This window comes from Asterias amurensis, chromosome 14 (genome assembly GCF_032118995.1).
Source record: "Asterias amurensis chromosome 14, ASM3211899v1".
Classification (NCBI taxonomy): Eukaryota; Metazoa; Echinodermata; class Asteroidea; order Forcipulatida; family Asteriidae; genus Asterias; species Asterias amurensis.
Genome location: NC_092661.1, coordinates 8,671,636 through 8,698,141, shown reverse-complemented (window position 1 = coordinate 8,698,141; position 26,506 = coordinate 8,671,636). Strand labels below are relative to the sequence as shown.

Below are 26,506 nucleotides of genomic sequence, written 5' to 3'. Positions count from 1 at the left end.
CCTAAATCTTTCAAAACAGAAAATTTATTTGAATTGGTCCAGTGTTCGATCTAATTTGGCTCCTGTGTTATGAGCCCAATTTCGTCACAGAACTGCTTTAGCACAAACAGTAGGTAAAAAGAAAAGAATAAAAGGTGCTTACCATGCAGAATATGATTACCGGATCACCCATGCACCATTCTGCAGTGACTGGTATCTTGCTCCCTTTTTTGCTTAGCAGAACATCGTTGCGCAATAAATTGGACCCTGAGCCCAGATTTATGAATTAATTCACCAATAGTGTCAAATACAATTATGTTACGGCCACTGCACTACAGTTAGGCTCCCTACGATTACACGCCGATTAGGCAAGGAGTATAGAAATCACCATTTCAAATGAGAGAGTTTTAGGCGATTAACAATTTATTTTTTACAACAAACTGATTTAAATCAACATGCAGCTGCTTACTCTTAATAGTTATAAAGAAATAATAATAAGATATATTTTATTATTAATCATTTGCAAATTTCGTACAATACAACTTTAAAAAACAAACAAACAATATAGCATTAAGCCATTGGACACTTTGGTACAGAAAAAAAAAATCACAGATTTACAAATAACTTGAAGGGTTTACAGAAGGTAATGGTGCAAGGCTTCTCTTGAAATATTATTCCATGAAATGCTATATTCTTTTAGAGAAAACATTAAAACAATATCAATTCTCGATATCGAGAAGTACGGATTTATTTTAAACACATGTCATGACACGGCGAAACGTGCGGAAACAAGAGTGGGTTTTCCCGTTATTTTCTCCCGACTCCGATGACCGATTGAGCCTAAATTTTCACAGGCTTGTTATTTTATATAAAAATTGTGATACATGAAGTGTGGGCCTTGGACAATACTGCTTACCGAAAGTGTCCAATTGCTTTAAAAGGAAATCATAAAGAATTGTGGACAAAGGGATACATCCATAGATCAGAAAAAAATGAGTTCACTCTAATAAAGACTGAGGACAACCTGCAGAAAAACCTCCAAGACTGGCACGCAATTACTTAAATGGAATATCAGTCCAACCTGGGTATAAGACAATGCACAAAGTGATACAAACAACAATATTCAACAACTAAAAAACAACACAAACAAAAATGGATTATAGCGCATGTCTACACCAATAAAGTGTCTATAAGGCGTTCGAATAAACTGAAACATTTTAAAAAATGCGTCGTGTGTGTTCCCCCCCCCAAAAAAAAAAAGAAAAAGGGAAAAAAAGAAAAGAAAACAAACCATATGAGACAAATTAGCACCTAAAAGGCACACTTTTGGTATTTGTCAAAGACCAGTCTTCTCACTTGGTGTATCTCTATGCATAAAATAACAAACCTTTATAAATTTGGACTCAATTGGTCGTCAAAGCTGTGATCCCGAGAGAATAATGGAAGAAAAAAAGCATGAAATTTCTTCCTTGGTAAAAACAGGATGGCAACCAATTAATGTCCATGTGATTTTCGGGATAAGCAAACACCAGCTGAATACCAGTAACAATCAATATGCAACAAATTGAAATTTGGTTGGTAATTCTGTTTTTATCAAAGGAAGAAATTTCATGCTAAACAAATCTGTGTGCTTAGCAGCTCTATGAAATTGGGCCATGGACTCGAAGAAGTACTCTGCTGATCAGAAACATCAAAGCTTGAGACTGAAGATCTATGAATGATGTTGATTTCGTTCTAAGTGGGTCGATGGGCTCAAAAGGAATAGCTTCTGATTGAACAACGTGAACTGATCTGTAGATGAAAAAACACGAACAATGCTTTATAGGTCTCAGAATAACAAGAACTATTTTGTATGTGGTAACTTACAATTAATTTGTTTAAGGAAGGTCACAGCGAATTTTGAGATATCAGGTGTTCAGGAATTTTCTGTTTTATTTGGATGACAGGGAAAATTAAAATATGCCGTCTGATGTCACCTTTGGGCCACCATAGTATCTTTTTGAAGTCAGAACACTGCAAATTAAGATTATTCAGAAAAGAATTGTTACTTTAATATTCTTAAAACTGACATTTTGCATGATGAACGTTTGCATAAATAAGTTGCAATATTCTTGACCTTGCCGAATTGAGAATTCGTAATTGGTCATGTTGAAGCCACATCCATTTCCCTATACTGCCACTAATTAGTCCGTAATCCGAATTGGCGACTACAGCTACGGCTACGACTGTTGCTATATGTGTTGCTAGGGACATCATGTTCTTTAACGCATGACAAACGCAGAAATTTAGCCGCAGCCGTATAGTTGTAGCCGCTCATTTGGACACGACCTGACTTACTCATGAATGGGAGTTGCCGCTTCCCTGAGACAAAGACAAAGTAGACACCAATGCCGATTGCGACTACTAGTAAAGCGTAGAGGTACTCCAGTGTTGGTTGGGTGATAAGAGGCACCAAGATCATGAACACTGAGGCAAGAATAGCAATGATTGGCACCACAATGTTGACCTATAACCCGCCAAAATAAGAAATAATGAAAATTAGCTTCAACTCCATTGTTGATAAACAAAGTGCGCCGGTTGGCACGGCCGGCAGAATGAATAGCAAAACAATTAATCCTGTTACAATTTTTTTTTTTGACCAATTTCAACATTTTCTGTAAAGATTCTGAAGCTGAAAAATCTCTTTTGATTTGTTGCCAACAAATTCTACATATTTTTGAACTGTGTAACATGTGCGGCACCATAATGTAGCCCGAGCCCTAAATGTAGCCTGACCTAAATGTAGTCCCAAACATTTAGGTACATGTTTGGGGCTACATTTAGGGCTCGGGCTACATTATGGTGCCGTGCAGTAACATTTCTAGAAACTATGGCTATCCGGTTTTGATTATCATTCATGGCTTTCCGTATAGTTATCCACCCTCGAGTTGGCAAAAACTCGGGCTGTGAAGTTGCAATCGAAAGTTCTATACAAAGACAAGAACTTTAGGAAGACAAAAACTTTCATTTAACGTGTCACTGAAATTCAGAACTTAGCAATTAATCATTTTACATAATCCTCATGAAAACGGTTATTTTGAAAACCACAATGAAGTAATCCTCCCGTACCTTGAAAGGTCTTGGTCTATCCGGGTACTTGTGACGTAACACCAACAGAGAGCAAAATGCAGCGCCATCAAACAGCCAAGATATCAAACCAGAAAATTGGATGATGGAATTGAAGTCTCCTATAACTATAAGCAAGATACCTATTGATCCCTGCGTAAAGAAAATGGACAAACATATTGATCATTCTTGGTTAGACTGATCAGGAATAATATTGTGCTGCGGGAATAACTCCAGAAAGATGCCATCTTTACTGGCAAGTTGGGTTTAGGCTAAGGGCTGTGCCGAAATTCTGTTCCCTACTGTCACGCGGTTAAAAGGGTCTGTATATACGTTTTGTAATTACTCTGGATAAATGGCAATACAAGCTATAGTGGTAAAAGGTACATTAGCTATGGATTCAAATGCATTTTTATAAACCTTTCACTTCGATGTACAGAAACGCATGCGCCATAGCGGTGTGCAGTATTTACATTAATTCGACCATTAAACTCAAGTATGGTGCGCGAGGTATTGACGGATATTGTTGAAATGTGTGGGAGAAGAGTTGAGGCCTCGTCATCACACGAAGCAGTTTACATAGGCAACCATACCAGGCAGTCTCAAAATAGAATCAAAAGTACCCATACAAATATTTCGTATGTTTTGCTTGCATTGAAGTTGGTTGTCTACTGCCTGAAAAACGCTTACATGTACTTGACAAGTTCCTTATAAAAGCATCTCACCTGTAGAACGATTGCCGGAAGTGGGGTCAATCTCTTGACATTGACCATTGACATGACCTTGATCATATGACCTTCTCTTCCGGCAGCAAAGGTTATTCTTAAAATAAAAACAACAAAATGAACAGGTAAAATATTAATTGCTAAACCCTGCGATGCCCCAGCCCTGACACATTCACACGGCTGCCCCACCGGTGAGCAGCCAATAGACCGTAGGGAAACGATAACTCGTCTACGGTTTTTATTTCAAACTGTTTTTTTTCGAGAAAGAAGAAATTTTCCAAGAATTTGTTTTCGAGACCTCAGATTTAGAATTTGAGGTCTCGAAATCAAGGATCTGAAAGCACACAACTTCGTGTGTCAAGGGTGTTTTTTCTTTTATTATTATCTTGCAACTTCGACGACCAGTTGAGCTCACATTTTCACAGGTTTGTTATTTTATGCATATGTTGAGATACACCAAGTGAGAAGACTGGTCTTTGACAATAACCAATTAAAATGTCTATACAGGTCAAGTTGGCCCGAAAGGCGGAAACTGGCTTAAAATTACCAAGAATTGGTTCAAACTGACATAGAATCTGAGGAAAAATCAAATCTCTAAGCCAGTTTCCGGATCAACTTGACCCGGAAAAAAGTAAGGCCCCCACGATACCCGAATCACGGTTAATTCTAACAAGTTTGTAGGATAAAGCGTACCCTGTTCTAAAACAATGCAATGGCAATAAAATAATTTAATAAAGCATCATCTGATATTTACCTTGGAGCTGATAAAAGCGCCCCAATGAGACTACCGAAGGTTGATAAGCAAACACCCAGAGGAATCAGCCACGCCATAATGCCCAAACATCGCTCAGAAAACGTCTGTAGTCATTTAAAGAATCACAAACATGAAATTTGAAATTAACTTTTTGAACAGTGCAAGGAGCAGGATTGGGTGCTCTAGTACACCTGTGATCGACATCTGATTAGCAACGTACATGCAAAGTGACGTACTAACTCGAACGACTTGATTGGAAGCCTATAGGCCCTTTACGAAACCACGGCTTTGGCTTTGGATTCGGCTTCAGGATCCGTCCTCTCATCTGAGGCCCTGAAGGCGTACATGTAAGTAAAGCATGCGCACTTTGTAAAAACAACCGCCTGGCCAAGCTAGCATGAGCCGAATCAGTACTCTGCTCGTACTCAGGAGAAAGACGTTGTTTTCAGAGCCAACATGCATACAAAAGAGGTTTTACACAAGGTTGTACCCGCAAGTTTACTAGGCCCTATTTATTTATAATTTCTTCCAATCTAAGAGTTTCTCAACACACGTTATTTCACTTACCACTGCCACAGCGCTAGAAGCTAACAGCTCTACGGGCGAGATTACAGTGAAGTATGCGATGTTGGTCAGAAGATATATCACCGTTACCATTGGCACAGCAATTATAATAGCCAGAGGAATATTTCTGAAATGAAAAGATAGAATAGCACAATACTGTTGAAGAATAACCTTTGATTGTGTGTGTTAGTAACTTAAAAACCTCAGTTCCTTGGCTCGTATTCCAAAACTTATGTGTATCGTAAGCTATTGGCATTGTATCACACTAACGCTGCTTCATTCGTCCTACATCTATGTTAACATCGTACGTTGTACCATGATTGTAATAAATGTTTGTAGAGCCATTATGTTGGGGGGGGGGGAACGAAAGCATTTTCGCCTACCTTATACCTAAATGTTGTCTTTAAATTGCTGTTTATTATTGAGTCATTGTTCAATTAATATTATTGTAGTTCTGACTTAATGTGCGTTAATTTGTTGTATGGCATATTGAAATAATGGATGTAAATTAACTCACCTTTGGGGTTTGATAATTTCCTCCGACAGATTGTTGAGAATTTGCCTGTATATAATAAAAGTTAAAGACACTGGACACTATTGGTGTTTGTGAAAGACCAGTCTTCTCACTTGCCAATAGTGTCCACTGCCTTTAAAAGAAAACAGAACACATTAATATTCGTCCGATAAGCTGGTATTGTTTAAGTGAACTGAACAGAATGTAAAAAAAAAAAAGGTTGAACAGCGACTTAAGAAAGAAACCTGCTTGCGTCTCCGTTATTGTTGTACTGACAAGTGTATAGAGCCAACTCTTAATAGACATGAGATTTGAGGCATTGAATTAATGGATGGTGAGGTATCAATAAATTTGGTTTGTGGTAACACCTTGTATGTATCTATCTTGTCAGGTAGATTGTGTACTTTAGAAAACTATCTTGCTTTATATTCTTGACTACTACAGCGGAGTGCAGTTCGGAATTTGGGAGACTTCTCAGTAACTGAAAATAGCTGCCCTGCTTATTTAACTACTACCTGGGCGGAAGGTAGAAAATCGGTCGACCTTAAACTTGAGCTTAAAGTGGATCGTTATTAACTTCACTACTGCGCAGTGAGTTTTTAATTGGTCTCAACGATTTGACTAGCTTGCTCTAGTCATCGTCATTACTAGGCATGTTACTGTGCGTGATAGTTTAAACCTGTAGCTAGACTTGATACAAGTCCCGTTCTCGTGCGAGAGGTCCCTAAGCATGGCGTGCCAACTAGCGAACAATAGCTATTGTATGCATGCCGGCTGCACAGAAGTTTTCTGGCGTTAGGCGATGGGGGTGGGACTGACAATACAATGACTTTTACCGGATTGGGACTTGAGTCAAGTCTAAGGCCAAGCATACTTACCATCCACTATATGCCCAGAAGCCATGATAGAGTGCAGTGCCATAGCCTCCGATATCAGTCGAAGTTCCAGAGAATGCCTCAGAAGGATTCAAATACCGTGTTTCACCTATAAACACCGTTTTAAAATAGTTTAGTTTGGAATGGCTTTATTGTTGATCATAAGTAAATGTGAAATATATTATATCCAAATTGAGTAGCGCAGTGGATGGCTTGGTTAGATCATAAAGCGTCATATCATGCAACATATCAATAGATGGGTGGCGCGTGACGTCACTGACCGCCATCTTTGATCTAAGGCAATTGTTTCAATGCTGCCATACGTAGTGCATGCGTGTACGCGCTGCGCACGACTCTCAAAAAATGATGGCCTTTCACAGAGAACGTTTCATCAAAGATGGCGGTCAATGCAAGGGGCTATACTCAGCAGAGTTACACCCAATTGGGTTAATCTAAATGCGAACAAAAATAGATCGATGCTCAACATAATTATTCTCAGCTTGAGTTATAATAAAAGATGCTATTTGTGACCTAACCTTTGCATAAATTAACAGTTCCTGCGACGATGATGATGACGAGTGCCATGACCTTTGCCCCAGAGAAGAAGATTGGCAAGCCACTGGCGACCTTGACACTCATGCAGTTAATGAACACGATCAGCACTATAAGAGAAACAATGAACGGCATAACTCATAAAATCTGGTCCTTTTCTTCAGCAATATAATCTAGAGTGGAATATGGACTGCTACATTTCACAAGGTGATTAAGATGATGAGGTAATATAGGCCTAAAGCGGCTGATTAATTTAAGATCAGCTGTTATTTAGTACGTTCGGCGTCAATAGCCATACATTGTGGCGCCTACTCAATGTAAGTTCTAGTAGTAGGCCACTCTCGAAGGACTGCTGTGAAGCGTCACCAGAGTCCTATATTGAAAAATATGGGACTCCTATATGAAACAGTATGACATGTGACGCGTATAGTCCACCAATCAAATTACAAGGGTTTATGTGTGCGGTATGGAACAATTTTTAGTCATTATAAAGTACACTTACTGACGGTCAGTATTGCAAATAGTTGCACAGCTGTCGCTGGGGGCGCACAGTCACCAGGAATGACGTAATCAACTACGTAGGTACCAAACGTAATAGCCAAAAGAGCAACTGAAGAGGGTATTATGATAATTGTCGTCATCCAAACCACTAAGAAACCCATAAGGTTTCCAAATGCGTACAGAGTGTAGATGTAGGTACCACCTGAGGTGGGGAAGAGGGCTCCGAGCTCAGCGTAACATAACGACCCTTTAGAGAAAAAAAGAAAAAAAGAGAACAGATTGTTTACATATAGAACTACCGGTTAATAACAATATAACTCATTCTAGAGCTCTCATCCATACACTCTTGATCTGCTGAGATGTAGAACAAGGAGCCGTCCCGGCAGCTTAACTCCACGCACTGCTCATCTCTGTTGCCAGGTGCATGTTTCCCCCATCTAGACTGTTTTAAAGGCAGTGGACACTATTGGTAATTCATTAAACCTTTCTTGATTACGAGCAATGGGGAGAGGTTGATGGTATAAAACACTGTGAGAAACGGCTTCCTCTGAAGTGCCATAGTTTTCGAGAAGGAAGTAATTTTCAATGAATTTGATTTCGAGAACTCAAGTTTAGAACTTGAGGTCTCGAAATCAACCATCTAAACACACACAACTTCGTTTGACAAGGGTGTTTTTTTCTTTCATTATTATCTCGCAAGTTCGATGACCGATTGAGCTCAAATTTTCACATTTTTGTTGTTTTATGCATATGTTGAGATACATCAACTGTGAAGGCTAGTCTTTGACAATTACCAATAGTGTCCACTGCCTTTAAGAGGAATATTCATATACCTTCAGCTCCACTGAGTTCTTTAATTATGTTTTTCTGCTTGTAGCCCATGCAATGGCTCTTAGCCTTTTTGGGGGAACTTGAGAAAACAAAAAACAAAAAAGAACTGGGGTCACACTACCCCTGACCCGGGTTAGTCTGCCTCATGATGTTGGATTGGAGTAGTGTGTCTTTACTCGCCTTCCACCTCATGACCCCGGTTCAAACCCCACCGGGAGCACTATGTAGTTTGGATTTGAGTCCATACCTGAATACGTGGGTTGTCCCTTAAATATTTTCCTAGGGTTTTCCCTCCACATCACAAACTGAAACTTCATTCTTTGCCCCCCTAGATTCTTGGCTAGTAGGATTACAGTGAGTTAGTTAAAGGAACACGTTGCCTTGGATCGGTCGAGTTGGTCTTTGAAAAGCGTTTGTAACCGTTTTTTATAAAATGCATATGGTTAGAAAGATGTTGTAAAAGTAGAATACAATGATCCACACAAACATGCCTCGAAATTGCGTGGTTTTCCTTTTACCTCGTCGACTAACACGTCGGCCATTTATGGGGGTCAAAATTTTGACTCCCATAAATGGCCGACCATGTTAGTTCGCACAGTAGAAGGAAAACCACGCAATTTCGAGGCAAACTTGTGTGGATCATTGTATTCTACTTTTAAAACATCTTTCCAACCATATGCATTTTATAAAAAACGGTTACAAACGCTTTTGTTTTGACCAACTCGTCCGATCCAAGGCAACGTGTTCCTTTAAGTTTTTCTAGAGTCCTTGGCTCCACAACCAGGTTTGTAAAATTTAGCCAAGATGGGTGATGTGTTGTGTTTATTTTAGCTTCTCACCTAACCCTGAAATTATGGCACAAAATATCCACAACACCAGGCTCATCCCAACGCTGTTTGTCCCGACTAGAATTCCCTTTGGGGAGATGAATATGCCAGAGCCTATCATCGCCCCGACGATGAGGGCGACTCCACGCACCAGACCAACCTCCCTTTTCATTTGGACTCGTCCATCCTGGTGAGGAGCTCCGCCGTTGATTCCATTAGTCGGATGGGTGGTTCCGTTAGTCGGCGTGGTGATCTCTTTCTCATCTTCACCGCTCTGCAATGAGTTAAAGTTGAATTACCCAAAGGTTTATAACAGAGGGGCTTAGTAATTCATTCGTTCAAAATACCAAGGTTGGATCCCATGTAAAAGCCAAGCCCCGCCCCTAATCACACCCATCCGGGCCTACGGACGCCAACACACACAACTCAGATGGATGTAGTTTTTAGATAACACATCGGCATTTGTATCCATGAAAACAGGCGCGGGAACTAAGCATAAACATGTAAAGCACAAACAACTTGCTGAGCACAGAACTTATAGGTATTACTTAATAGAAACAGGTTACCAGCAAAACCTTATTAGTATTTATTTAGCGCCCACTGTTTTGTGTTTGTTTCTTTTGTGTAAACTGGTTTGTTATGCCACTACATTTTCCTTGCTCTCTCCACCTAGTTTTGCTTTACTGCTTTTTTGTGGGCCCCCTCAAACTCCATCACCTTGTGCATTGTACTGGTTTTTGTTTTGTTTTCCGTAATTATATTTTGCCTTTGCTTGTAATTAATGTTGTATTATTGTACTTTTCCCATGGAGGTAGAAGTAGCCCTCCATGGTTATCTCATGTATTATCATTATTGTTTTTGCTTGTAAAACATTTCTTCATTCACTGCCTTGTGTTATGTTTAATTGTTTGGAATTGGAAATAAAGTGAATTGAATAAAAAAAATTGGAGTGTCCACGAGTATGGAACGCCAAAGAGGCATTTAATCATCGGTGATGGTCTTTTGCAACCGGTGATCAAACTTGTCATTGGTGGTGGTCCTATGCGATCGGTGATCAACTTTAGCGAGCGGTGATAAAACACGATCGGTGGTCCATTTTAGCGATCGGTCATGCATATTCACGACCGTTGATGGCTTTTTGCAATCGGTGGTCAACTTTAGTGATCGGTGGTGGCTTTTTGCAATCGGTCAACTTTAGTGATCGGTGATGGCTTTTTTGCAATCGGTCAACGTTAGGGATCGGTGGTGGCTTTTTGCAATCGGTCAACTTCAGGGATCGGTGATGGCTTTTTGCATCGGTCAACTTTAGTGATCGGTGGTGGCTTTTTGCAATCGGTCAACTTTAGTGATCGGTGGTGGCTTTTTGCAATCGGTCAACTTTAGGGATCGGTGATGGCTTTTTGCAATCGGTCAACTTAAGGGATCGGAGGTGGCTTTTTGCAATCGGTCAACTTTAGTGATCGGTGGTGGCTTTTTGCAATCGGTCAACTTTAGGGATCGGTGATGGCTTTTTGCAATCGGTCAACTTAAGGGATCGGAGGTGGCTTTTTGCAATCAGTCAACTTTAGGGATCGGTGGTGGCCTTTTGCAACCGGTGATGGGATTTTGGGATATCCGAATTTTGCGTCCGGTCGGTGCAGGCTTACTTCAAAACCTATGACTGTGTAGATTGTGGATATTAATTGTTGTTATTTTCTAGTTCACACCACCATGGAGGAATAAATTACACTCACCAGCGGGTTGACTGACTTGCCAAACATTTTTAGAAGAGTACCATTTTATAACTATGTAAGGGGGAACGCAACAAACATCAAATTAATCAGCTCTTTCTAAAAAGATAATAATAATAATAATAAATAATGGATAGGAGAGGGTGTGGAAGGGTTATCTATGTCCCACAATTGGTTGTCGTCTTCCGGAAATGGTGTATACCGGGGAAATACAAATATTTATATTCAGTGAAGGGAAATGTTTTTGAACAAGAGTCTCTACCGATAGTTTTGTGTGTAAGGGGGAATCTGATATCATACAAGTAGCCCTGTGTAAACAGACCCGGAGGTGAGAACATTATGACCACACAAAAACCGTTTTGATGGAAAACACATATTATGTGCATCATGAATGTGATGGACAAACACAGACCGGGACGCACTCAACACGTTTTATAAAAGGCTAGGTAAAGTATTATACAAATATTTCCTTGTAATAAACGGAGAGGCACGTATTAATTGAATCCAAAGCGAAAAACGTACTGTATAAAGTTCTTAATTTAGGGGGGGGGGATGTATAAAGTATAACGATAAAAGAGTTAAATCTTATATAAAATTGAAGCTTGAAAATAAGCTTTACTCTAAACGTAATTTTGTTTTAAATTATTAATTAATTAACCTTGTGATCTTCATTTGCATATTTAATTAGTAAATCTTAGTAGAGCGCCATATCTCAAGAAGTATACTTCCGGGTCAACCGGAAGTTGGCCCATTTTTTGTTTCAGTTATACTACACAATCAATCTTCATTTTTTGTTTCAGTTATAGACTTTGGAAAACCGTGACCCCATGTTGACCTCTATTTTCGGGTCAACCTGAATTGGGACCAGATCTCAAGACCTATACAACCTATTTCAAACTTGTTCCAGTTTCCGCGACCCCATGTTGACCTCTACTTCCGGGTCAACCGGAAGTGGGACCATATCTCAAGAACTATACAACCGATTTTCAAACTTTTTTTCAGTTGCACACTCCTTTGTGTTAAATATTAACTTTGAAAAAATAATGTGTCCCCTTGTTGACCTCTACTTCAGGGTCAACCGGAAGTGGGACCATACCTCAAGAACTACACCACTAATTTTCAAACCCTTTTTTACTTAGAGACTCTTTGAGCATTAAGGATTAACCTTAACAAAATTTGGCCCCCATATTGACCTAGCTCTACTTCCAGGTCAACCGGAAGTTGGACAATATCCCAAGAACTTCACAACTTATGTTCAAACTTTTTTCAGTTATAGCCTAACAAACAATACAGTATCGGGCCAATGGTGGCATGTACCGGCGTCGAGTTTCGATACGGTGCCGTTAATTATGATGATGATATTGAGCCAGAATTGGGCCAGTGCTGGCCTTCTTCCGGTCAAGCGTCATGTCCTTGCTAGTAAAGTGCCTACACTGGGCCCATGTCGGTTTTATAGAGGCAAACTATTTTAGTTAGGACGGAGGTTTGCCTGTCTTGGCCAATATTGGTTTTGTGCGGCACACCGTTTCGGCAAAATGATGAACCTTTAATGGGCCAATGCTGGTTTTGTAGCGGTGCACCATTTGGGGAAAGTGGTAGAAAACCTGCAGTGGTCCAATACTGGTTTTGTGGCACACCATTTGGGAAAACAGGCAGAAAACCTCTCATTGAGCCAATACTGGTTTTGTAGCTGCACACCATTTTTGTCAAAATGGTGTCATATATAGAAAACCCTTTTCGGGGCCAATCATGCCAAAACTGGCATTGGCAAAACGGTAAAGAAATATGTTCTAATTACTAAATCGACTTGATATTTAAAAAGGAATTAGCCCATGCAAGTTATTGAAGCTGGGGTGGATTTCACAAAGAGTTAAGACTATAGTCTTATCTCGAGTTAGGAAGAGTTAATCGTCCTAACCTAGGACTAGCCATACGTTTCTTATATCTCCAAGGACTATGTCCCAAGTTAGGACTAGGCCTAACTCTCTGTGAAATCGACCCCTGATGGTAACGGCATTTTGAGAAACCGAATACTATTAATAAAACAAAATTCTAAAATGTATACCTCCTTTATTATTTTATTGGTTTTTGCATAGCATTTTTAATTTGATTTATTCATTGCTGCTGTTTTTCATTTTTTATGTTTTTTGTTTATCATGGACAACTACACTTTATTGTAATGAACTTTTTTATTGCAAAGTAATTTCATTTAAATTTAATATATTTGATATACTTTTTGCATTTTTATTTTATTAATAAAAACTTACAAGTTAAAATGCTGGTTGAATTTTCGTCTGATAATGAAAGTTTTACTTTCTGTCATCTGTCTACTGGTTTGTTGTTGGCACACCATTTTGGCAAAATGGTAGAAAACCTCTATTGGGCCAACACTGGTTTTGTAGCTGCACCATAGGCAATCTTTTCTGGGCCAATACTTATTTTTTTAGCGCCACGCCATTTTGACAAAATGGTATAGAAAACTTTTTCTGGGCCAATACTGGTTTCGAAGTGGCACACCATTTTGGCAAATAATGGTATAAAACAATTTGTTTTGTGCCAATACTGATTTGGTAACGGCCACCATTGGGCCGGCATTGAACCGACATTGGTCATAATATGCAATTGTCAAGGCAGGGTGTCAAAGCTGTGGCACAGAATGTCTTAAGATTGTCGAAACAATTCCAAAATGACAAAGTAATGTAATTTGTTGAGATTTTTTTTGCTATAAAATACCCCAAAAATTGTAGATATTAATAAATCTTGATTGCAATAGTGTAATAATTTGGAATAACTGATTGCCCAATGTATGTATGTTATCTGGGTATAAAATGGTACTCTTCTAAAAATGTTTGGCAAGTCAGTCAACCCGCTGGTGAGTGTAATTTATTCCTCCACGGTGGTGTGAACTAGAAAATAACAACAATTAATATCCATAATCTACACAATCATAGGTTTTGAAGTAGGCCTGCACCGACCGGACGCAAAATTCGGATATCCCAAAATTCCATCACCGGTTGCAAAAGTTGACCGATTGCAAAAAGCCACCACCGATCCCTAAAGTTGACTGATTGCAAAAAGCCACCACCGATCCCTGAAGTTAACCGATTGCAAAAAGCCACCACCGATCCCTGAAGTTGACCGATTGCATAATTCCATCACCGGTTGCAAAAGTTGACCGATTGCAAAAAGCCACCACCGATCCCTAAAGTTGACCGATTGCAAAAAGCCACCACCGATCACTAAAGTTGACCGATTGCAAAAAGCCATCACCGATCCCTAAAGTTGACCGATTGCAAAAAGTCATCACCGATCACTAAAGTTGACCACCAATTGCAAAAAGCCATCACCGGTCGTGAATATGCATGACCGATCGCTAATACCATCACCGATCATGAATATGCATGGCCGATCGCTAAAATGGACCACCGATCGTGTTTTATCACTGATTGCTAAAGTTGATCACCGATCGCATAGGACCACCACCGATGAAAAATTTGATCACCGGTTGCAAAAGACCATCACCGATGATTTAATGCCTCTTTGGCGTTCCATACACGAGTGCCTTAACCCTGCATTCCACGCTAAGTATACAAAATACTATCTGTTAAGCAGGCCAGGAAAAACATGGCACACTAATACACTGTGTACACACTATACACCCAACACGGGGGACTCACTGTTGCATAAATGGACTCTAAGTATCCCCACCACCTTTGAGGTGGGGGGGGGGGGGGGTGGGGTTGGAAGGAGGATGGCAAGTAAAAAGATCTTGTTACTCAAAGCCCATTACTTTCTGAACACATTTATGCCCGACTCAAAAAGAGGATAAACACAATTGACCTTTCTCTTCAGACACTCCATTCAAAAAGTCAAACAAACACCCTTGTCATACGAAGTTGTGTGCTTTCTGATGCTTGACTTTCGAGACCTCAAATTCTAAATTTGAAGTCTCGAAATCAAATTCGAGGAAAATGACTTCTTTCTCGAAAACTACGTCACTTTAGAGGGAGCTTCTTCTCACAATGTTTTAATCAACCTCTCCCCATTACTCGTAAACAAGAAAGGTTTTATGATGATAATTGTTTTGCGTAATTACCAATAGTGTCCACTGCCTTTAACGTCTTCATAAAACAAGGCCTTGGTTCCCACCCAAGCACTAAACATGAGCTCTTGTATTGATAACAGTTGATCAATCAAAGTTCCTTACCTTTGAGGTCATGTTGGTACCAAAGATTCCGATCGGCACCTCCAGATTTGCAGGTTCCCCCTTCTTTTTCTTCTATTCCAGTGAACAGTCGCTGGGAGTGTGTGTTTTTTCAAAGTTATATGTTTTTTCCTCGTCGAGTTTTATCAGCTCAAACGCTGTAGGCCTACCCAAATACAGGTTCTGTTAAATAAACAGTCACTAGTTCACAACACCTATTGTGAGAGATTCATAGAAAAGGGGTTTCTCTATTGTGAGATTTAACAAAACCTTAAAGCTATTTGGCCGACTCTTTTGTACGGCTGTGTATAAAGCTGGTAGATGTATAGCGAAATTGAATGCAAAATTTTACACTACGTTCCACTCCACTGATCTTAAATGAGATCAGCTGTAACGCCAAAACTCAGGGAACTTTGTTTCTGTCAATTGAGGGCGCTGTTGGAGTCGAGCTGTGACTATGGGGTTCTAAAAGTCATGGTTTAGTTCGACAATTCGTCTCAAGTCAAGGCCCATTTTCTTCGCCCAAAGTTTAGTTCCCGCCAAGGTTTATTTAACGGTATGTTCATTGATTTTCATGCCAATATTTTGTTCACAAAACTATAAATTCGTTATCGGAGGCTGCTGAGACTATCGTTGAAAGACAAGAAAACAAACGAATGGGTTTTGCAAAAGATGTGTATAGATATGAAAGTCAGAAAGGGAATTGAATTGAGGAAGATAAGATTCTGTGGACAAAATAGTAAGAAGAGATGGTTTGGAGAGCAATGAGATGGACAGATGACATAAAGAGGTGGACCGGATCAGTAGAGATGCCAGTTACCACCAGGGCAGAGAAGACGTTAGAACAGGGAATAATGGAGGGGAAGAGAAGCAGGAGCAGACCAGCAATGATATGGACAGATGACATCAAGCGGTGGTCTGAATCAGTAGAGACGCCAGTTACCACCATGACAGAGAAGACGATAGAACAGGGAAGAATGGAGGGGCAGAGAAGCAGGGGCAGACCAGCAGTGAGATGGACACAAGACATAAAGAGGGGGACCGGATCAGTAGAGACGCCAGTTACCACCATGGCAGAGAAGATGATAGTACTGGGAATAATGGAGGGGAAGAGAAGCAGGAGCAGACCAGCAATGATATGGACAGATGACATCAAGCGGTGGACTGAATCAGTAGAGACGCCAGTTACCACCATGACAGAGAAGACGATAGAACAGGGAAGAATGGAGGGGCAGAGAAGCAGGGGCAGACCAGCAGTGAGATGGACACAAGACATAAAGAGGGGGACCGGATCAGTAGAGACGCCAGTTACCACCATGGTAGAGAAGATGATAGTACTGGGAAGAATGGAGGGGCAGAGAAGCAGGGGCAGACCAGCAGTGAGATGGACACAAGACATAAAGAGGGGGACCGGATCAGTAGAGATGCCAGTTACCACCATGGCTGAGAACACGATAGTACAGGGAAGAATGGAGTGGAAGAGAAGCAGGGGCAGACCAGCAGTGAGATGGACAGATGACATAAAGATGTAGACCGGATCAGTAGAGACGCCAGTTACCACCATGACAGAGAGGACGATAGTACAGGGAAGAATGGAGGGGCAGAGAAGCAGGGGCAGACCGGCAACGAGATGGACAGATGACATAAAGAGGTAGACCGGATCAGTAAAGACGCCAGTTACCACCATGGCTGAGAAGACGATAGTAAAAGGAGTAATGAAGGGGAAGAGAAGCAGGGGCAGACCGGCAACGAGATGGACAGATGACATAAAGATGTAGACCGGATCAGTAGAGACGCCAGTTACCACCATGGCAGAGAGGACGATAGTACAGGGAAGAATGGAGGGGAAGAGAAGCAGGAGCTGACCAGCAATGAGATGGACAGATGACATAAAGAGGTAGACCGGATCAGTAGAGACGCCAGTTACCACCATGGCAGAGAGGACGATAGTACAGGGAAGAATGGAGGGGAAGAGAAGCAGGGGCAGACCAGCAGTGAGATGGACAGATGACATAGGTGGAACGGATCAGTATAAAAGATACCAAATACTATTCTTGCTGGCGGATAGACATTTGAAAGATTTGGTTTGCTTCTTTGACAATCTGTGTTCCAGGAAAAGGAGACAGTCGGAATTTCTAGTTTAATAATTATAGTTTTGACGGAGGGTGTCTTTAACGCCGGTTATGTTTGGTTTCTCTTATCAGTCCTCCTAGCCTTTATGAGATATGATGGCCACTATAGGAGTTCACTGTTTGGTTTGGGTGTATACAGAAAGATCTACCAAAACCTTACAGTGTTATAGTAAGGGTGTGTGTTTTGTGTGTGTGTTTTTTAGGCTTTTTTTATTATATTTTTTTTATATAAAATTATTAATACTATTAATGTTTTTTGGGTGGGTGGGGGCAGGGTATCAAACCAAGGTTGTTTTGGTGTGCACTTTAACCTCCCCTATACCCGTCAGCTCATGCGCCTTTGCCTCATGGTGAAAGTAAAACATATTCCGTCAATGCTCGAAGGGTGTTTTGGGCACAGAGACAATTTTCCACTATCACTCTTCCATAATTCCCCAATGCATGCTCTTATGTAGCCCTATCGATAAACATTAACCAGATATAATGGCAGCATTGACTCCAAGTTCCTTCAATCTGTTTTCCTCGTCTTTTATACTCAGATGGAAATGGGTCAACTTAAAGGTGTAGCATTACTGACCTGCTGCCTCGTCGCCTGCGTCGATATTATTGGATCGTCGACATGCAGTCATGCGCAGTGTCGTTACACTACGTCACTGCAACGGCTGACTGCACTTCACTCAATCTCGGCTGCATCCCCGTCAACTACCCAGACGCCCTCATCATGGATCTAGGCCACAACAACATATCTGGGCTGGTACCAGACGATTTTGATGGCACGTTCAGGAAACTAGAGGAGTTGTACCTCGACTACAATAACATCTCTAATGTCACGTCACTACTGGGATCTCATGAGTTGAGTAGTAGCCTGCTGAAGCTGTCAGTCAAACACAACATCATTTCCGATTTGTCGTCAGATTGTCAACTCGGCTCTCTCACTAGCCTCTTGCTGGACTATAACTTGATAACAACCACAATAACAGGAGTTCCAAATTGCGGTGCTTTGGAAAGTTTCTCCGCAGATCATAACTTGATAACCAGAGTATACTTTCTTTCGAGTGATGACGCCTCTACATGTGATATCATTAGTCTTCGATTTAACCAAATACGAAATTTCCTAGTGAGAATTGCCGAACCTATCACTACCCTGCTTTTAGATCACAATGAACTCGTTTTTTTTATCGATGAGTTAAATGCCCGAGCTTACATCGCTATTGATTCAATTTCCGCTAGTCATAACCAGGCGTGGGGGGCCTTTTTCTACAATATGGAGATCAACGAATTAAATTTAAACAGCAATGTGTTCAATGACTTCGCGAATATTAAGTACTTTAGTCAAGGTAGACGCCTAGTGAAGAAACTAGACATCGGCAACAACTCATTCGATTCCTTAATTCAACCAGTTTGGGCCGACACTCTAGAGTTCTTAAATGCCGATACCAACCTGCTGGCAAACCTGTCTTCAACAACCCTATCAGGGTTTGCCAATCTGACAGAGCTACACGTATCAAACAATCATCTCTTATACATCACATCCAGTGCATTGGACCATCTCTTCAAGCTACAGTCACTGTATCTCGATGACAATGACCTGACGTCTCTGTTTGGAGGAGTATTTTCCAACCAGTCTAACTTAGTTGAGCTCTCCATCACCAACAACCGACTCACCATGTTACATCCTGATTACTTCATAGGTCTGGTGTCGTTGGAGAGTCTGTATCTCGCAGGGAATCAACTCACTAGCGTCAACTCACAGATGTTTCGATTGATGACTCAAATTCTGACCATAGACTTATCCCGAAACGAGCTTCAACTTGTCAACTTAGAGGACTGTGCTCTCGACCTGACCAACCTACATAATCTGACATTGGCCTTTAATCTGATTCGCGACACGGTGAGTGTCTTGGGCTACTGTGAAAACCTTCAGTTTCTGGATCTGAGTTTCAACCTGATCCAAGTCGTGTTTGCACTGTCAGGGAGGAATCAAGCTTTGTCTAAACTCGAGCTAGAAGGCAACCCACTGCAGTGTGATTGTAGACTCACAGGTCTACGAAACTGGCTGGGCCGTAATCCACCGTATGTTGAGCCTCGTTGCGAAGGACCAATACATGAGGGTTCAGTGATAACAGACTTGGTCATTCAAGACCTCTCATGTGAACCTCCGAAAGCCACAGTGGATCAACAGACTGTGACAGCCGTGGTTGGACAAACTGCAACTCTTGTGTGTAAAGCTACTGGCATTCCGGCTCCTCAAATAACATGGATCTCCCCAAACGGCACACAGAAATACGACGAATGGCAAGGCAGGTTCGGTCTTCAACAAGAACAGATTCTGCATATAAAACCGGTGGAGAAATCCGACCAAGGGATTTTCACGTGTGTGGCCGAAAACGTTTTGGGTGATGCCGACAGTGCTATGGTCAATGTCACCGTTACCGACCCCACATCTGAAGCCTCGAAGCTCTCGCCTTTATTAGTGTTTGTTCTCCCGACGGTATTTATCACCATAACTGTCACACTTGTTGTAGTTATCTTGATCATATGTCTCCGTCGGTGCTGTAAGAAAAGTGTTGAAGCTGAGAACTTAACGCATGAAAGTAAAACCTCGGGTATCAAAGTAAGTTTCAGTAAGGGTGTCAGAAAGGCCGATACCACACAGTCAACCAGTGGGTATGTGAACCAACAAGTTCTCGGCGATAGCAAAGCTGAGGGTGTTACACGCGGTGGGACTGGCAATCATCCAGCTCACCAATACGAAGACGTCACAAACACAGGGGAGGAAGATGAGACACAATATGAACCGGTGGCCATACACAATTAATCCCCTCAACACCACTTTGAACCAACAACAAGTTTCTTTGTAGAACCTTGTTTATCAAAGTTGTTATTGTACCGTATGGGTGAGGCAACTGCACTCTGCATCCAACCCCAAGGACTTAGATATTAACATTAAAAGACTTATACGAAACATGTTTTATCCGTAGAACCTTGTTCATCAAAGTTGTTATTTGTACCTTTAAATTCTGGAGGCAACTGCACCGTGTTCAACCCATAATCACTTCGATATCGCCATTAAAAAGACATTTACCAAACAGGCTTTATTGGTAGGGTCTTGTTTAACTAAACTGTTATTTATACCGTCATTCTGGAGGCACCTGCACCGTGTTCATCGCCATTAAAAAGACATTCTTTCGAGAAGCATCATGAAAAACATCCCAAAGAAAACTATTGGAAACTGCAAATCGAATCGTGTAGCCCCCCCCCCCGCCCTTTATGGTATAGAGCTGCCTGATGGAACTCGCCTGTGAATTGCTTAAAACGCTTCAGTCCAGTTTCACTCGTTACGCCTAAACGTCCAGCCTTGAAGGCCATACTAAAGGAGAGTATGATGTCGATGACATTTCAGCCGGTGCAGTGGAAACTCAATGTGCCAAGACGAATTCAAAGCTCAACATTCTGAAGCCCCAATACACCAATCCGGGCGCGCATTGGGTGCCGCGCGCCATTGCTGTGACGTCAGTACCTAGTAAAGACACCAGAAAATCATGTTCCTTTTCACCCTCTGTGGACATTAAATGTTTTCCTTAACTTCTTATACACAATTTCCTTGACAGTATGTAATGATAAGAAAACCAATGTAGATCACTGACCACGAACATTTGCAACTAGATAAAGAACCCAAATCATCATGAAAACGGCGCATGTCTTTTTAGCATACGCCTTTCTTAACATTCATGCATCGCATGACGTCATAATTCTTACCAAAAATGAGGCTGGGCGCACGTCCGCCACCACTTGCAGGCTAGTGGCTGCGCATGTAGCCGCGTTTTGGATTAGATTGTGACGAACCTCATTAAGGTCCTTTTGGTTGGTAAGCAGTTCGTAACAGCTTGTTTTATTCCCCCCCCCCAAAAAAAAAAAAAAAAAAAAAAAAAAGTTTGTCAGAATTTTAGAAGGCTATGTATAACTTTCTGCCCCCATTACTCATTACGAAGTGAGGTTTTTTGCTGATAATTATTTTGAGTAATTACCAATAGTGTCCACTGCCTTTAAGGGAAGCTTCGAAGAAATGAAGATAATGCTTTCGATTATGTTTTATTCAGAGTTGTTAACTTATAAATTCAGTATACAAATCGTATATCGGTTTACAGTTATACGCAAATCGCTTATGGTGTATTTACTATCATCTAGTAAATCGGTGAGTTATACAAATATTTTATGTGAGACGGCAATTTATATCATTGATCAGTCGTACCTATCGATTTTTTTATGAGGTATTGTAGTATCCAGTTATCAGTAAAGTAAAATGAGGGAAACTGCAATCAGTCATACAGTTCGCTTATGGTGTATTGTAGTTTTATCAGTAATCAGTTAAACAAATCGCGTATGAGTTATCACACAGTGAGTTATACAAATCGCTTATTAGGGTTTTTATCAGATTAGTTATTATCTGTACGAATTGCTTACGAAATGTTGTCATCATTTTCACTTTCAAAAACGTTGATCAACATAGGTAACCACTTTTACAAGTCGCTTAAAAGTTACTGTCGTATTATCAGTCAGTTCGCGTATTAACTGCATTTCATATGAGAAATTGTCAACAATGTAAATTATTCTTGTTCACAGCGCCTATTATGATATGTTGTCGATATAACATTTTATCAGTTAGGCTATACGAATCGCTAGTTTTTACATCGCTTACATCGCGTATAAAATTTATAATGTATATAATATCATGACTTGTGCAGTTCGCTTACTATTTAGTGTCGATACGTCATTGATTTGTCAGTTATACAAATCGCTTATGGGCGATTCCATGAAAAGATGGAGTTTTCTTAGAAAAATGAAATTGCTCCCAGTATTGCTTTTTTATCTTTATATCATTCCAAAAACGTCGAAGTGCAGGGGAATTTTTTTTATTCTGTTTGGGTGTATAACTTTGAAAAACAATTATTTTCCAATAGTGCACTTTGATGGGAAAAAAGTAATATTTTTTTTATGACTTCATCGATTTGATCTATTTTTAGAGTCAGGATCAATTTTCTTAAAAAATATTAAAAGGAGAGCAAGTATAGGCAGTATTCTTTCAGAAACAAAATATGTCAAATTTCAATACATCTCAATGTACACTTGTGTCAATACTTGTTTTGAGGTACTCTCAGAGAGCGTAACGCATGTTACCAAATACACTTTTTTTAAATAAATATAATTACTAAATAACCTGGCTACAATTGCTGCAACTTATAATTTTCCTCCTACTAGTAGGGGCTCATGTAAAAATAGTAAAAACTTAGATGAATTCTTAACCCCTGCTTCACAATAACCCTCAAAAAACCGTAACGCGTGTTACCATGTAACGCGTGTTACCAATGTAACGCATATTACCAAGGCCATTACACTGTATACAATGGTCAGATGGGCCCAGCACACAGTTTAAAAACAAATATATTCCTGCCACTATCCAAGGCCTTGTAGGCAAGCACGATGCAATTTAGGTGAAATTACTTTGCGACATCCTACGGTAAAGGACATGGCGATGGAATCTGGGGGTCCTTTTTCCTAACAAAAAACACAATGTCCACAGATTTACATTAAACTTACACAGTTTGAAGATTATGATAGTAGAAAGCTTCCCTTGAAATTTTACTTACTGAGGTGGTGTAGTTTTTTGAGAAATGAGTAAAAGTAATAATTGTCGTCTCAGTTTTAGCATGTAAAAACGTATTAACCAGTTATGCTATGGTTTTGGTATAATATCATAACTGGTTAAGGGGATTTTACATGCTAAAATAATTTTGGTCTCATGAGACCAAAATTATTTTGTGACTTGTTTTACTCATTTCTCTAAAACTACACAACCTTAGTTAGTAATATTTGACGGGAAACTGTCCACTATCACTATCTTCAAACCCTGTAAGTTTGATGTAAATCTGTGGACATTTTGAAAAGGTACCCGAATCCTTTAAGCGATTCTAAGCATGTGGAGTTGGTTTATGATGGGGATTATTTCCCTGGTATGAAGTGATGGAAATAAGTGAAGAAAATGACTTCTGTGTTTCAGGGATGCACCCTGCTGGAAGGTATTGGAAGTTGGCAAGTCTTAAAGATTTTTTTGGGTGAATCATAATATTCTTAGGAAACTGTTGAACCCGTGTTGTATGCACTACCAATTTTGTGATATGTATAGCAACTAACAAAATAAATAAATAAAAAGGCCTACAGCTCTTGTTTTGCTCTTCAAATATAATGTGCAACTGATAATGGCTGATAAGTTTGAGAAACAACATTGACAATGTGGCAGGACAAATTGTAACGCGTGTTACCGTAACGCGTGTTACCGTAACGCGTGTTACCGTAACGCGTGTTACCGTAACGCGTGTTTCCTTTAATTTTGTGATCTGTAAAGCAAAACAATAAAACCGTCTATACTTACTATTTTGCTCTTTAAATATGATGTGCAACTGATATTGTTTGATATTTTAGAGAAATTGTAACTCAACAATTGAAATAACATAAAAGCAATGTAACTGGGAAAAATTGTAACGCGTGTTACCGTAACGTGTGTTACCGACTATTTTGCAATTTTCTAAAAAAGTAACACTTGAATTATTTTTATATTTACTCCAGTTTAATAAACCTTAGCATAGCACTTGATGTCAATAGAAACCAATTTGTTGTAGACTGGTTGATTTTAGGAACAATTGAGATAAAGTTTGGTATTTTTGGGGCCTTTCCATTCAGCGTAACGCGTGTTATCGATTTTCGCTGAGCTCTCTCAGCTAAACCAGTTGATCTTTCATTTTTGTTTGATTATTGGGATTTAGCCTAGAACCTTTGGTTTTCAAGGCAGTGGACACTATTGGTAATTGTCAAAGACTAGCCTTCACAGTTGGTGTATCTCAACAAACGCATAAAATAACAAACCTGTGAAAATTTGAGCTCAATCGGTCATCGAACTTGCGAGCTAATAATGAAAGAAGAAAAAACCCTGTCACACGAAGTTGTGTGCGTTTAGATGGTTGATTTCGAGACCTCAAATTCTAAATCTGAGGTCTCGCAATCAAATTCGTGGAAAATTACTTCTTTCTCGAAAACTACTCCACTTCAGAGGGAGCCGTTTCTCACAATGTGTTATACTATCAACCTCTCCCCATTACTCGTTACCAAGTAAGGTTTTATGCTTATAATTATTTTGACTAATTACCAATAGTGTCCACTGCCTTTAAAGCCATTGGACCCTTTCGATACAGAAAAAAAAAAAGTTCACAGATTTACAAATAATTTACAGGGTTTACAGAAGGTAATGGTAAAAAACTTCTCTTGAAATATTAGTCCATGAATTGATTTACTTTTTGAGAAAACGGTAAAACAATATAAATTCTCGTTAACGAGAATTACGGATTTATTTTAAACACACTTCATGACACGGCGAAACGCGCGGATACAAGGGTGGGTTTTCCCGTTATTTTCTCTTGACTCCGTTGACCGATTAAGCCCAAATTTTCACAGGTTTGTTATTTGATATAGAAGTTGTGATACACGAAGTGTGGGCCTTGGACAAAACTGTTTACCGAAAGGGTCCAATGGCTTTAAAATACAATGGATGAAGACTCGAATCATATTAGTCTTGCAGCCAGAGAATAAAACGTAACGCGTGTTACCGCGGAATCGCCCTTATGAGTTATTATCGATATTTCAATTTATCAGTTATACAAATCACTGTGATGAGTTATAATAAAATATTATTTCAGTTATACACATCGCTTATGAGTTATTGTAAGTAGGCTATTAAATTCTATCGGTTATACAAATCGCGGTGTTATTGTCGATATTTCATTTATCAGTTTAAATCGTTTATGAGTTATTGTCGATATGTCATTTGTGGTTAAAAGGTATTGTCAGAATCATTAATCAGTTAAATCATTTTATCAGATATTTTCAACGTATCAGTTATTAGTTTACAAATCACTTATGAGATATTGGTCAACCATCGCTGCTTTAATTGTATGTCAAATGAATGTACACGGAAGTAAAAAATATTATAGTTCTTACAAATTTCTAGTTTTTGTTTCGCTCAGAAGTTGTACATCAATAAAACTGTTGAGCTTTATTTTGAATCACAAATTCACCATTATGTTATTTATATATGTTTGTTACCCCGACACCTATGCGTGTAAAGCACCGTTTGTTCAGTATTTCGTAAGGTTTCGTGGAGACAAAAACACAACACGCAAATCACTCATATGGGATTCGTACTGAAATTAATATTAGTCTCTTAAACGAATGTTGGACCATTCCTTTTTTATGTTACAAAAAAAGTGGAATTTTATGAAATCCATTTCCAATCAAATAAACTGTAAAATTAATAACAATGTCCAGCTGAAAGAAGATTCAAACTTGTTAATTATCCGCAGTGATGTTTTGAAATGTTGAAAGCACCATTTAAAGTACATGGCGGCAATTCATACATGGAAATGCATTTCCAAAATTCCTTTGTTTTAATTTAATTCCTTTTAATTGTTGATATCTTCTTATAGTCATTCTAAACACTTTAAACTGTTTCCATCATCTTCTTTCTTGCAAAACATGGCCACTTGCTAATGAAGTCGGGATTTATAAACAACAACATGAAATTCATACAGGGCCCAATTTCATTCCTCTATTGTCGAATTATGTGCTTCTACTCCCTGCTTACTGTGCAAGCGCTGAATTTCTGCGATAGCTGTGTAATTGCGACAAAATGTCTAGCCTTAGTACGTGGCCTATACTGAACCCGGGAGTTCCGCACTCGCCACGCGCAAGCAATGACTCTCTGCATGCCAAACCCGTGAAGTAAGCCATATCTGTGTTTTGATTAACAACGCCACCCAAATCACCCCGACCAATCAAAGCAGGGAAAGCTCATGTGACTGCACGTTTATCCAATGATATCATTGTACCCAATTGGTAGCAAGTCTGTCTGCTAACGGTAAGCATAACCATGACATTGGGCCCTGGTTCAAATTCTCCACAGAACTATCTGATGCTGAACCCCTGGTCCAATTTCATTGAGCTGTTTTTAAAAAACACAACAAGTAACCAATCAGCACACGTATTTTACGCTATGCAAAACAAGTTACAAATCAAATACAAGTACAAAGTTTACTTTGTATAGTCTGAGCCGTAGAGCAAAGGACAAGATGGTCTGAGACTTGCTTACCGCTTATTAGCAGCTCT

At 39.8% G+C, this 26,506-nt stretch overlaps 1 protein-coding gene and 1 pseudogene across 1 annotated transcript; one reads left to right on the top strand and one right to left on the bottom strand.

Annotated features, from left to right (window-relative positions):
* Window positions 1-602: 602 nt before the first annotated feature.
* LOC139947131 (b(0,+)-type amino acid transporter 1-like) lies at window positions 603-15,315 on the bottom strand. Its single transcript, XM_071944980.1, has 12 exons — window positions 15,165-15,315; window positions 9,240-9,501; window positions 7,571-7,816; window positions 7,053-7,178; window positions 6,520-6,625; window positions 5,645-5,689; window positions 5,131-5,254; window positions 4,564-4,667; window positions 3,810-3,906; window positions 3,088-3,237; window positions 2,317-2,485; window positions 603-1,770 (listed from the first exon to the last, which is right to left on the bottom strand). The coding sequence occupies exons 1-12, from the start codon at window positions 15,174-15,176 to the stop codon at window positions 1,691-1,693; spliced, it is 1,521 nt and encodes a 506-aa protein (XP_071801081.1). The 5' UTR covers window positions 15,177-15,315; the 3' UTR covers window positions 603-1,690.
* Window positions 15,316-17,838: 2,523 nt separating this feature from the next.
* On the top strand, window positions 17,839-20,505 carry LOC139947389 (uncharacterized; annotated as a pseudogene).
* Window positions 20,506-26,506: the final 6,001 nt, after the last annotated feature.